General features: G+C 45.1%; 1 protein-coding gene across 1 annotated transcript in view; it reads right to left on the reverse strand.

Annotated features, from left to right (window-relative positions):
- LOC118405989 overlaps positions 1 to 10,147 on the reverse strand; it is a 12,739-nt gene extending 2,592 nt beyond the window's left edge. Inside the window, exons 1-9 of the mRNA XM_035805843.1 lie at positions 9,983 to 10,147; positions 5,384 to 5,488; positions 5,175 to 5,273; positions 4,954 to 5,052; positions 3,370 to 3,637; positions 2,564 to 2,704; positions 2,187 to 2,306; positions 1,134 to 1,481; positions 834 to 943 (exon numbers count right to left, since the gene is read on the reverse strand). Of these exons, the coding sequence (XP_035661736.1) occupies positions 834 to 943; positions 1,134 to 1,481; positions 2,187 to 2,306; positions 2,564 to 2,704; positions 3,370 to 3,637; positions 4,954 to 5,052; positions 5,175 to 5,273; positions 5,384 to 5,488; positions 9,983 to 10,147 (1,455 nt within the window). The remainder of the gene's footprint in view (positions 1 to 833; positions 944 to 1,133; positions 1,482 to 2,186; positions 2,307 to 2,563; positions 2,705 to 3,369; positions 3,638 to 4,953; positions 5,053 to 5,174; positions 5,274 to 5,383; positions 5,489 to 9,982) is intronic.
- Positions 10,148 to 12,811: the final 2,664 nt, after the last annotated feature.

The raw sequence follows: 12,811 nt of genomic DNA on the forward strand, positions 1-12,811 counted from the left end.
CATGAAAATCCGCGATGACCTAGTATTACCCAAATAAAGAAGACTGGTCGAAAGCTTGTTGGTAAGCGCTTTATGTTGTGTACGCATATAAAGTCTAAAGAATTATATCATTATGTTAACTACCGTCGCAGATGAACTTACATTCAAATAAGAAGACCTATTGCAGCTACTTTAATCTGTTTATTCTTCAAACACCTAAAAAATCAGAATTTTCTTTTGATAACCCGGAAAAGGTTAATAATATGTGAATCTCGAGAACAACGTCTTATAATTTCCACTGTCTGAGTTTTATGGTTTTTTGTTCTAGTTGATGTGGACAAGTATTTCGACAAAGTTGTTGATGGAGCCAGTTCCCATTGGGACAACTTGGCTCGAAAGCTGAACTTCAGTGAGACCCAGATAGATGGAATAGAGCGGAAGAAGAAAGATGAGGACCGGAGGTGTTGGGAGATGCTGAGGAGATGGAGGAACAGGGATGGAGAAGCTGCAACTCTTCAGGCCCTGAAGAAAGCTCTCGTCAAAATCGAACAAAGGCGCGTTGCGGAGACACTGGAAGGTAAGACAAAAGGCCATAGAGAGCCTGCTATGGAGGCTAGCAAAGTGAAAGCTTGCTAGAAACACAAGCGCACCCCCTATCCGTGTCTAATTGAACAAAGACGAGTGACAAGACCTCAGAGTAAGTTGTGATTTCTTCTAATGCATAAACCAAAGGTTGGATCTACTTTGAAATCAGGAATATATGATCTAGGAAAACACAGGTTCAAGTCATAGTTTTAGATTGAAGAATTTCATGTAGGGTTAAGTTGAAAATAAATTAACGACGTGCTAGATACCTCGGTGACCATATCCTTGTGTGTGAGGACCAAGACGATAGGTGGCTTGTCCTTCCGTCCGTGCACCAGACCGTGTGTGCGGACTGAGTTCAGCCAGTGGTCCAGGTAGTCTGAACAGGTACGCAAACGCTTATATCAGTCTCACCATTTCAATAATCATACACCAGGCAGGCTACGAAAGGTAATTCAAGTTCAATTTCAGTGCCTATGCTCGGGCAAATTTAAGCTTTCACAGTCTAACGGTACCGGTAAGCTCTCGTTTACCGTCATAAAATGACATTCAACAGAAGGGGTACCTACCTCTTCCAGTGACGAGGTTGTCCGCAGCTGCCTTGTAGTCCTGATCAGGAACTGGGTCTGACAGCTTCTGCAGCAGTGACATGACCAGGATGTAGATCCCGCGGGGGGTGAAGAAGCACTGGTGCGAGCCGTAGTACGTGGCCTGGCCGCCGAAGTCCCAGATGGAGAGACGCGGGTGTTCGGCTGTTCCTAGCTGCTCCTCGGTTACGCCACCTTGGAGTCGCTCTTTGGCCTTTGTTATGACGTCATCAGGAATGTCTTGTGTTTGCTGCTGTACTGTGTCATCTTGTAGTCGCTGTTGGTGCTGTGATTGATGTGATGTACCCTTGCCTGCACTTTCTGCTCTACCTGGAAAGAAATCTTTTATGTTTTAATTGATCTTACTCGAAATGCAAAGAATGTGCCTGGACGATCTTCAGCTAGCCCCTTTCAAGGTGGTAACTTCTGGTTTTCCTGTAGGAACTACCGCTCGAGTATTTGGCTCGAGACCAAGAGGTCGCGGGTTCGAATCCAGCTGCCGTGTCACCGATCTTGTGCTCTTGGGAAAAGCACTTTACACGACTTTCCTCACTATACTCAGGTGAAAATGAGTACCAAGCTTCGGCTAGGGCCGTCCCATAGATAGGACGTTAAATGGAGGTCCTGTGTCTGGGAAGAGCCATACCCCGGGCACGTTACAAAAACCCCACACGTGCGATGGTGCGGTGTGAGATGGTGCAAATCTTTCCGTCTAGAATTGGTGATTCTCCACAAATCACCCGGACTCCAGGAAGAATAGTGACATATAGTCACTAATGGAGATCTGTATAACCAAATCCAAATCAAACCAAACCAAACTACCAACTCAATCTGCTACTGGTGAACGTCGTTAAGCCTCAAAGGCAGAAAACATATCGAAGAACAACATTGAATATTAACAACTTATTTTAAACTACACTGTCCAGGTCTATGTTTCTATTGTGCATTTCTAACTAATTGAGAAATGTAGATAAAAAAGTTTCTTACTACTCTCTTCCAGCGTTTCAGTCTGTTGATTTTGTGTCTGTTCCTTACTATCTTCCATATTTGCTGTCTGTAGACTTCGTGACGGTGTCTCCTCTTTTAGTGGTTCATTTTTCTGCGTCTGAAACGTCTGCTCTCCTGTTTCTTCCTTTGGTTTTTGAATCCCAGCATCTTATGTGAACAAGATGAAACCAGTAAGACATCAATGGTACTCTAAGTCTTCCAATGTTCCTAAAAATCGAACCATACCAATGCGAATGACCATGCGAATGTAGCTGCCATCCTTCTTGTCCTATATAGCTATACATACAGTATATGTGGACTATCAAGCTTTTATGGTTCGTCTTGTCGCTTGCTTGATCCTCTACGTTGACATTAGTGCTCTGTGTACAAATCATGCTATGATAGACGTCAGCGTCATTACATACCCGTTGGGGTTTTGCTGTCACTCTGCTGCTGGACTACTTCTTGGGGTTGTGACATTGTCAGCCTGAGGGTTACTGATTTGTCCCGTTCTTGTTGCTCCGCTAAGCGTTCTGCCATGGTTTCCTTGAACTCGTCTGGCTCCTCTGTAATCAAAACGTTGTGTATTGCACATTATCATATAGCCAGGGGACGTTGACAAATCAGAAGTCCCCATTTCATGTTGGTTATGACGTCATAACACATGGAAAATAATTTAACAGCATTAAATAGTTTCATTAACACACGTGTGTTAATGATTTCGGAAAGCTTGAGCCAATCAGAAAGACAGACACGCAGGACTCAATCAGAATGAGAGATACATGAATCAGAATAGCACAGAGCTAGGAGGAAAGACCTGACCCCGGAGGGAGGAATGATCATGAATACAGTTAATGAATACAGGAGTTTGCAAGTTTGTGTAGGCTATATAATAATAACGTTAATGACACGCCTGTTCCTCGGTGTACATGGTGTCATAACGCCTGGCCCTTTGCTATAACCACCTAATAAAACAAGGTGGATTCATTCGATGGTTATGGCAAAGGACCAGGCGTTATCACACCATATACACACCTCGGGGCGGGTCATTAACCCTTAATTGTTGTAGCTGAGGCTATTTTAATAATTTCATTTCCAACTATGACATTTTAAGACCCAATGTTTTGTAATATACAGTTTTCAAGAATTTGTAAGATATCTGAAAAAAAAACGAGTACCTATCATGGCATAGCATGTGTTGATATGTCCATACAGCAATCAAATTTCGGACCTTTTGCCTTCTGCCAAGTTGTGGTCATCACGCTCGGTGAAATCTCGATGCCGTCTGTTATCGGTTCATCCTCCACAGCCTCCTCTCCTGTCAGCCTCCTGACGACGCAAGTCTTCCCGGATCTGTACTGACCAACCACGAGCCCGCGCGTGCTGTGCACCGGTCGCGCCCCCTGGCGGCAGGCCTGGGAGTACAGCTGTTGCATGCCAGGACCACGCAGCTGTATTTCCAGTGGAACACTGCTGTCTTCTGTTTGTCTGCTGTTTCCCTTCATGATAATACAAACTGGTTAACGTTCTTAACATGATAAAAGCTGTTTAAAGCGTACGCCATACACACATGTATGATAATCTCCAAGCAGTAGCATATACGTACCTGATTTTCCCACAAAAAATACATGGAGTATGTATACACTGTATATAGAGCACCTGAACATGATAGTTACAGCTGCAAAGCACGCGTAGTGGAAAAATGGTACACGGTAGTGTGCTAGTATGGATATATATCAGAACATACGGGCCCTGCTTTTTCGGAGTCAAGAGCACTCAGCGGAGTTTGTGTGAACAGAAATTCAGAGTACTTATCTACCCTACTCCTGGATTTGACTTGAGTAACTTCGAAATCATACTTCTCGCTCTTGGGGTGATGTCAAGTAGCGTTTTCTTATGTCCAACTTCGAGCCGCAACTCCCGTTGAGTTAAGTAAGCTTCAGCGGAGTGTACTCCAAGTCGACTGGAAACACACTCTCACTCACTCACTCACTCACTCACTCACTCACTCACTCACTCACTCACTCACTCACTCACTCACTCACTCACTCACTCACTCATTGAATCAATCAGAGAGAAAGAGAGAGAGAGATGGTTTATTGCCCTTGACATTAAAAACTCTTGCAGCACATTAAAAAAGGCTGAATTGTCGTTTTCTTTACAGTCAGTATTTCAACCTCTAACTAGTTAACGCAATTAAAAGGATTGAGTGACAAAATAACATCCACTTGTTTACAATAACTGGTCAGTTATTACACAAAGAAACATTCACTACTGATTACAAATTACCCGTCTTGGTTCAGCAGCTTTACACAGTACGGTAATGGGCTATTAGCGAAACGAGCAGTTCTACACCGGAAGTGGGAGAGTTTGTCTTTGTTTCTTAGTGACCTGTCATGGGTATCCCCTCGTCTAGATGGAAGCCAATTACTGAATTTTTCAGAGTTGACAAGAGTTCGTGCAAACACTCTCTAAATCACTCAGCCACACACCCACACAATCACTCACTCACTAAATCACTCACTCACTCACTAAATCACTCATCCACTCACTAAATCACTCATCCACTCACTCACTCACTCACTCACTCACTCACTCACTCACTCACTCACTCACTCACTCACTCACTCACTCACTCACTCACTCAGAAAGTCACTCAGAAGGTCACCGCAGTGGTCGTATGGGCTTCACGAAAGCAGGCAGTAGTGATCCATCGAAAATCGAAAACTCAGCCTATTATAATTGTGCGTGACGTTTAACACCCAACATGTCAAACGTCTATAGTATTCATCAACCCTTATATCTAAACCCTTACCTCATCCCTACTTGCCGCCTCTGCACCAGCCTTCATGAGAAGTTCAGCAACACCAACATGTCCTCTTGAAGTTGCCTTGTGAAGTGGCGTGGCTCCAGACTGTAACAATAAGGAATACAGACGATGTACAATAGCAAGTGAACTCATTATCATAATAAACATGAATGTGAAGTTTAACACTCAAATATACCAGTCACCAGTACTTAAGCAACCACCCTTACCTGATCCTTACTGTCCACATCTGCTCCAGCCTCCAGGAGGAGTTCGACAACACCAGCATGTCCTCCTGAAGCTGCCTCGTGAAGTGGTGTGGCTCCAGACTGTGAATGTAAGGGATAGAGATGATGTTAGGTAGCAAGTGAAGCTTTTCCATGATAAAAAAATAAGGTAAATTTGCGTGACGTCACCAGTAGGAATTAGGAATCCTTACCTCATCCGTACTGTCCACCCGTGCTCCAGCCTTCAGGAGGAGTTCAACAACACCAACATGTCCTTCTGAAGCTGCCTTGTGAAGTGGCGTGCGCGTGGCTCCAGACTGTAACAGTAAGGAATAGAACAACAACAAGCATGGGCGGATCCAGGATTTTGCAAAGGGGGGGGGGGGCGCATATGCTGTTGTAGCTCAGGTCGTGGGCTGAACATTTGATATAACGTTAATAAACGAACGAACACTGATTTTTATAGTTAGCAATCACATTCAACAATCATATTTTTGGCCTGGGGGAACGGCCATCGAAACATTTTTTTTGAGCCGGGGGGAGAGCCATTTGAAAAAAAATTGCCTTAGGGGCCTTAAAAATACAAGCAAAATGTGCCCCTGAAATGCAGGAAATGAAGTTTCATGTGGTCAAGATTTCAATTTTTCTTTGGACGTCTCTAGCGACGGCTTGCGCCTCCGGCGCCCACGACGCTCCGGTGCTCGTCGCCATCAAAAATCTTTTCCCCTGACAGAAATGTCATTACATTTAGCATAGTCTACCAGCAAAGTTTATCCCTCAAAGTGCAGAAAATCCTGTTTCAGAGGGTCAAATTTCAACATTTTTCTCCAAACCTACCTTTGAAATTCTACTAGAAAGGCTATTAAACTTAGCTTAGTCTGCCAGCAAATTTGTCTGTCAAAAGTTAGGAAAGATCGTTTCAGATAGTCAAGATTTCAAAATTTTCACGGGAGAGCATGACCCCGGATCACCTAGTATTACGTCAATATAGTTCGCCCTCCCCATAAGAAATTTGCTGCAGCCGCCTCTGTCGTGTGATCCCATGTTCGCACGAAGTTTACGTTGGCTATAAAAAACAAAATTGGTATCAAATATCAATCCTGCGTGCATCGGTTCTTTGTAAACGGAATGGTTCACGGACGGCAACGGGATAAAACATTACGATGTTCACTTTCGTGACAGCGGGCTCTCTGCTGCATGCCACGTTCGGCAAGTTTGTTGGTTGGCCGAAATAACTCCAGTTTTGGAATGATTACAGCAGTATTGAAGCGGTTTTCGTTACGATATCGCTAAAATGTACCCAAGTCTCTTCCAAGTAGAACATTAACTTATTTTCTTTTGTGTAAATATCGTACATGTGTGGTGGAAAAGATCGCCGTTTTTTTTTTACCTGACCCATTTTGCACCAGCCCTCCCCCCGGTAAATATCGTCAAGTCCCTTAGCGGAGACATATCGTAAGTCTGACATTAAATTTTCAGTATGAATGAATGAATGAATGTTAAAAATTGTATATTGCGTCGCTCAGCCCACATGGGCTAATAGGGCAACAAAATAACAAATATAACGTTAATAACAATATTAGAGTCAGACAGAACATAAGCGAGTTCCGAAGGAGGGCGGGAGTATTGCCAACGTCCTGGTTACGGAACATTTTGGCTATGCCCGCAAAGACCGACGCAATGTTCAATGAGGAAGTAAAAGCGAGAGGAGTGCGCCTTGGCATTGTTGGTTAGCGGCTTTGTATTGTCGCTGCAACTTTCGCTGATTTTCTTGATTTCTTTGTGGAATTCCTTTTTTTTGTGGTCCAGCCGAATTTTTTTTTGTCCAGACAAAGGGGGGGGGGGCGCCCCCCACCCCTAAATCCGCGGATGACAAGCTTTATTGACACGACAGAAAGTACAGTGACGTTTGTATGGTCAAATATACACGGTGGTACGGTGCGATGCTTTTGTCCGCTTTGTCAGGGGAATTTACCCGCCCAAGGCACGGCGGGGTGCCGGCAGTGGCCCTGTATTCATGTCTACAGGGCAATGACCCTAATTGAAGCAGCTGCAGAATGCATTTTAGCCTATTTTCACTTTTTAGCAGGAAAATGTATTAGCCTATTTTCAACTTTTAGCAGGAAAATGTAAGAAATATTTCATATTGGTGAGACAGTGTAGGTTGCAGATGTTCAGATTAGGCAAAAAAACAAGGTTTTGGTTCATTTGTTAGGCCTGTGCTGACCCCTAATTTGAAGTGGTCAGTCCCTAAAAGGCCAGATGGCGGCAGATTTGACAGCTGCGATATGTTTCGCTGGTCAGAAAGTTTAAGAATTAGACTTTTGGACACTTGAGATAGCGGGCTGCTGTGTGGGGTGAGTTCTTATGGCCTGGAATGTTCACGGATGAGATTATGACACCCTGAACTTGCTAGTTTTTATATTATCGCCAATACAGATTTCCATTAGTGTTCACTGCTCTGCCAGAGTTTGAGTCTGAGGGCAAGAGAGCCTTTAGGGCTAATATTTCCCCTGAAACTGGTCATTTAGGTAAGAAGCAGGTTTCTGCAGACTCACTTGACTCAATATTTTTCAGTTTCTTCAATTTTAGTGTCTTTTGGCCGTTTTTGTTAGTTTTTGTATTCTTGAGGTGTACTGCAGTATGTACTCTCCTCAAATCCTTACAGGTGACTACTCCAAATATCATTTTGGTACAGATTTAGGCCCCTAAATGAAGGAAGAGTAGTCTTGTTAAGCCAGGGTGAGCAGGTTTTATAGTCGCTTACAAAGAGGATACGTTGACTTTTCAAATTCATACAAGTATAAAAGTTACACTTATACACTGCTGCTTTCAAAATACCCTATTAAATCAGACGAACGTAAGAAAGGTTACTATTGGTGACCGAACTTTGAACTTTGCAAATTTTCCTCATGGAATATTTTTCTAATTTACGTACTAAACATTTGTTGAAGTTGTAGTCAATGTTCATAGGGATAACTTTTTAGATATTCCTCTTTCGCCGATGTCTGTGAAATTTAAGATTATTCTCCAAATTTTGGGTCACATTTCCTCACATTTTCCTTTCGTATTTCCCGTGAGCCTGATTGGAGCGAACAGACGACGTCATCAAAATGGCGGCGAAGTTTCGCTCTCCAGGTCCATTGGAAGTACAGTGTGAGTAATATCCCACCTGCTTGATGGCTCCTCCATCTGCCGTGCCTTTCGGCACCTGAGTAGCTGTGATCTTCAGCCAGAGCTCCACCCTTCATTGTACGTTTCGTCCCTTCCCTCTGGTACGCCTCTGGGTGGGGGGACGACAGGGGAGACGTCTCTCCTCTGCCTCACTGCTACTCTTACTCTTCATGCTGTTTCTTTCCTACCTCAGCTCTTGTCTTTTCTTCTCATCCAGAGCCAGAAACTGGCTTTCTCCACCTCTTCAGCCATCTTTCTCATTAGTTTTTTTACCGATTGACAGTTCTTTACACATGCGAGCTAAGGATCTTCCTGCAAATCCTCTGCAACCCACTTATACGGGGTACAGTGTCGCATTCCATCCGTTCTGCTTACACTGCTCTCTGAGATCTTCGTACTTGAGCTTTTTCCTTTCAAAGGCATGCTGAATGTTTTCCTCCCAAGGGACGGTAAGTTCAATGATAAACACTGTCTTCTGGGAATCTGACCACAGGAAAAGATCTGGTCTTAATGTTGTGAAACAGATGTGTCTTGGGAAGCATAGCTGGCGTTCGAGGTCTACTGACATCTTCCACAGTCAGGATGCCTCCTTCTGGGTTGTCTCTAGTTCTTGTTGCAGCTTTCTGCCCCTGTTTGACGAAAGGTATGGAACTTTGGGCTCGTGTTAAGCTTACTCCCTCCTCTACTTTGCCTCGTTTCTCTTCCAGGGTGGCTGCTAGTAATGTTGTTTTCGTCAAGATATTCCATGACGATCAAAAGATAATATAGGCCAAAAGATTAACCTTGTGCTCTATTCGGACAGTGCACATGGCTGAACGAGTTTGTTTGGGACTTATAATGAGTTGTGTCATTCTCCATCAAAGCAGACAAGATAAACAAGATGCAACCCAATGCCACCCAATCCAGATAATTGCACGCGATTTTTAACTGAACGAGTTCGACAGTAATTTTTTTATTCAATCCTCGGAAACAAGATTCAGAAGCTGCTGTAGTTTTCAAGTTTCTTGTACATTGGCACCCCCTTCCAGCTTGTACAGTTGTAGCGCATTATGTAATATTCCGGCTAACCTATGATCGTTGGAAGCAAGACGCTTTTATCAGATAAAGCTCCTTGCTGGGAGGATCTCAGGAAATTCACGAAAAATTTGTGTCGGCACGAGGAATTGAAACACAATCGACCGGTTCACGGGCCAGGAGAATTTGTAAAGATAGATACGTTGCAAAGTGCTTGAATAACACACGTTTGGGCCGTACCACTTGGGATTAGAAATGCATGCATGTCGGTTGGTAAATACATCATGGATGCCTTCAAACCTCCGCTCACCTGCTGGGATGATTGGAGTGCTGTCGCTTCGGGAGGACGCGGATGTCATCAGACGGAGCAGCGGTCCTTAGATGTTTCAGCCCTCATCCGTTACATCCTCTCGCTGTCGGGCCCGGCAGTGGTGGCCAATCCACTACCCATCCGCTCCTCCCGGCTTCCAGCCTGCTTCTTCCCTCGTCTTCCACAGCCAACATGAGGCAGCCTCTGCTGCTTCCCCTATCCTGTGCACTGCATTCTTTCTCGCTATTCCTGTTACTCCTACTGCTGTTAGTAACTTCCATGTTGATTGGGCTGGGAAGCCCCGGGACCCTACTTCTACCGGAAACAGCCAGGACTGCCATCCCTTCTCTTTGCAACTCTGCAGCAGTTCCTGGTACTTGCTAGCTTTCCTCTCATGTGCTTCTTCACATCTCTCCTCCCACGGAACTGTGAGCTCGATCACTATGATCTTCTTCCTCTCCTCTGACCATATTACCATGTCTGTCCTCAGGTTCGTCTGAACTACTTGGAAGTACAGCCTTCTTCCTAAGTCCACTCTCATTTCCCACGAGCTCGCCTTCTGCAATATGCTAGTTGCTGCTCTAGCTGATGCTTCTCCCCCTCTTTTAGAAATGCAATAGCTGGCATGTGCCTTGTTTCAACTTGGCGTTTCTTTCTCCTCTCGACCTCAAGGATGCTTGCTAGTGTTGAGAGCACCTTGTCATGGCGCCACCGATATCTCCCCTGGGACAGCGCTACTTTGCAACTGGAGAGAATGTGCGCCATCGTACCCCTGTCGCCACATAGCTTGCACGCTGGATCGTCTCTGAGTTTCCACCTGTAGAGGTTTGTGGGTGAGGGAAGTGTATCGTACACCGATCTCAGTAGGAACGATATTCGGAATGGTTCAAGGTTCCACAGATTTGCCTAGGTGGCCTTTCTGCTTGGTAAGTTCCATCTAGTCCAGGCTCCCTGTGCTGCTAGTTCAACGGCTTTGGCTCTGCGCCCTTCTTCCTCCAGGTGTCTCACCTGCTCCTGGATCATGGCTCTCCTCTCTTTTCTATCAGCCTTGCCCCACTGCTGAAAGTGGGAGGCCCCTAGACCTTGTCGTCCGATGTTTGTAATTCCAATTATGTCTCGCAGGATCAGCATCCCTTCTGCCTGTGTGACAAGGGAGTCGGGTTTAAACTTTCTGCCTGCTCTAGTTACCACTCCTGCCTGGTTAACCTGCTTGTCCTGTGAGTCTCTAAACATCATGGCAGTTCTGCACTTTGCTACCTTGTACTCCTCCACTACCGATGACAGTGGGAGCTGTAACTGACTTGATTTGGAATAGAACCCCAGTGCGGTAAAACTCGGAGGGACACCTAGCCACTTTCTCAGGTGCTTATTGACTTTCCTTTCCACTTCAGCTACACTTGTCAGGGGAATGTCGTACACTGACAGCAGCCACATCAGCCGTGGAAATAGACCATGCTGATACAACCATGCCTTGAACTTCCCTGGCAACCCAGACTTCTCAATCCTTCTTAACCACTCCTCTGCCTGCCTTACAGTGCTGCTGACATTCTTCTTGTCTGTTAGGGACTCGTCAAACCACTTTCCCAGGCACTTGATTGGGTTGCCCACAATTGTTGGAATGGGTTCACCTTGTACCTCGAGCTAGAACCTGCTGGTTACCTTCCCTCGTCTGATCACCATGCATCTAGACTTCTTTGGTTTGAACCTCATTCTTGCCCAGGTGGCCATGTGATCCAGCTCTGACAGCATCCATCTTGCTTCTACATGAGAAGTGGTTGTTAGTGTTATGTCGTCCATGAATCCCCTCAATGGGGTCTGTCTTATTCCTGACTTCATTCTAGGTCCTTTAGCTTTTAACTTGCTGCTGCTTCAATGATGAGATTCATTCCCATGATGAAAAGGTTTGGAGAGATGGTGCAACCAGTCACTATTCCCTTCTCTAACCGCTGCCACTGTATTGTGAAGTCTGCTGTTCTGAACCGCATCTGGATGCCGCCAAAGTAACTGCTGATCATCCCCTTCACTTTTGCTGGGATGTGGTAGTGGTCTAACGCCACCTGGATCAGGCCGTGGGGGATGGAGCCATAGGCGTTTGCTAAATCCAACCACACTATTGTCAGGTCACCGTTGCTTGCTTTGGCCTCTCTGATCAACTGGGAAGGACCCCTGTGTGTTCCAGGCAACCGGAAAAACCTGGAATCCCGCATTTTTGAACAGAAGTGTCCACATAGTTGTTCTCTGTCACATAGGTTACCATTCTCCTAGCCAGTATCGAGAAGAAAATCTTACACTACACGCTCAGTAGTGAAATTGTTCTGAATTGGTTGATTACAGTCGAATTTTCTTCTTTTGGTACGAAACACCCTTCTGCCTTCTTCCAGCTGGCCGGTATGCTGCCCTTAACCCAAATTCGTCGGAGCAACCTCCACAGTCTTCGCAAGAGCAGGGGACATTTCGGGCCTGGAGCTGACGCTGCTCTGGCTTTCCTTACGACTTCCTGCACTTCCTTCCATGATGGTTCGCTAATGTTGAGAGGCTTCTCTGGTTTGTCTGCCACTTCTATGCTTGGATTAGCTTCAAGGGCTGCGTCTTTGAGCTCGTCGTTGTGTGTACTACTCAAAAACTCCTCGACTTCATCTTTGGAACTGGTCAGCTGCCCTGACTTAGCTTCACCCAACAGGGTCTTTGTGAATTTGAATGGGTCTTTGATGAACTGCGCCCTCCTATTCATCCTCTCTTTCCTGTTCTTTCTTATGCTTTCTGCTTTTCGTAGTTTGCACAGACGGTAGCGGAGCCTCTCTAGGCACCTTCTGTACTGCTTGTTCAAACCCTTAATCTCCTTCCTTAATCGCTGGATTTCACGCTCCCTTCTGTTTGGCTGCTTTGCAGTGCAGGGCTTCTTCTTTTTCCCTTCCACAAAAAATATAATGTCACAAACGGGAAAGTGGCGTCGGTTGTATAAAAGACAAAGGATCCCGGTCTGCTGTCAAACAACAACACTCACTTTAACCCCTACTTCACCAACTTTGATTTATTTCTGTGTGTTTTAGTAAAATTTAAATCTTTTCTGTAATTTTCAAGTAAAGAACTCCAGACGTTTACCGCGTATATAAATCCGATACATTCGGCACATTGATTCAAA

This window comes from Branchiostoma floridae, chromosome 18 (assembly GCF_000003815.2).
Source record: "Branchiostoma floridae strain S238N-H82 chromosome 18, Bfl_VNyyK, whole genome shotgun sequence".
Lineage (NCBI taxonomy): Eukaryota > Metazoa > Chordata > Leptocardii > Amphioxiformes > Branchiostomatidae > Branchiostoma > Branchiostoma floridae.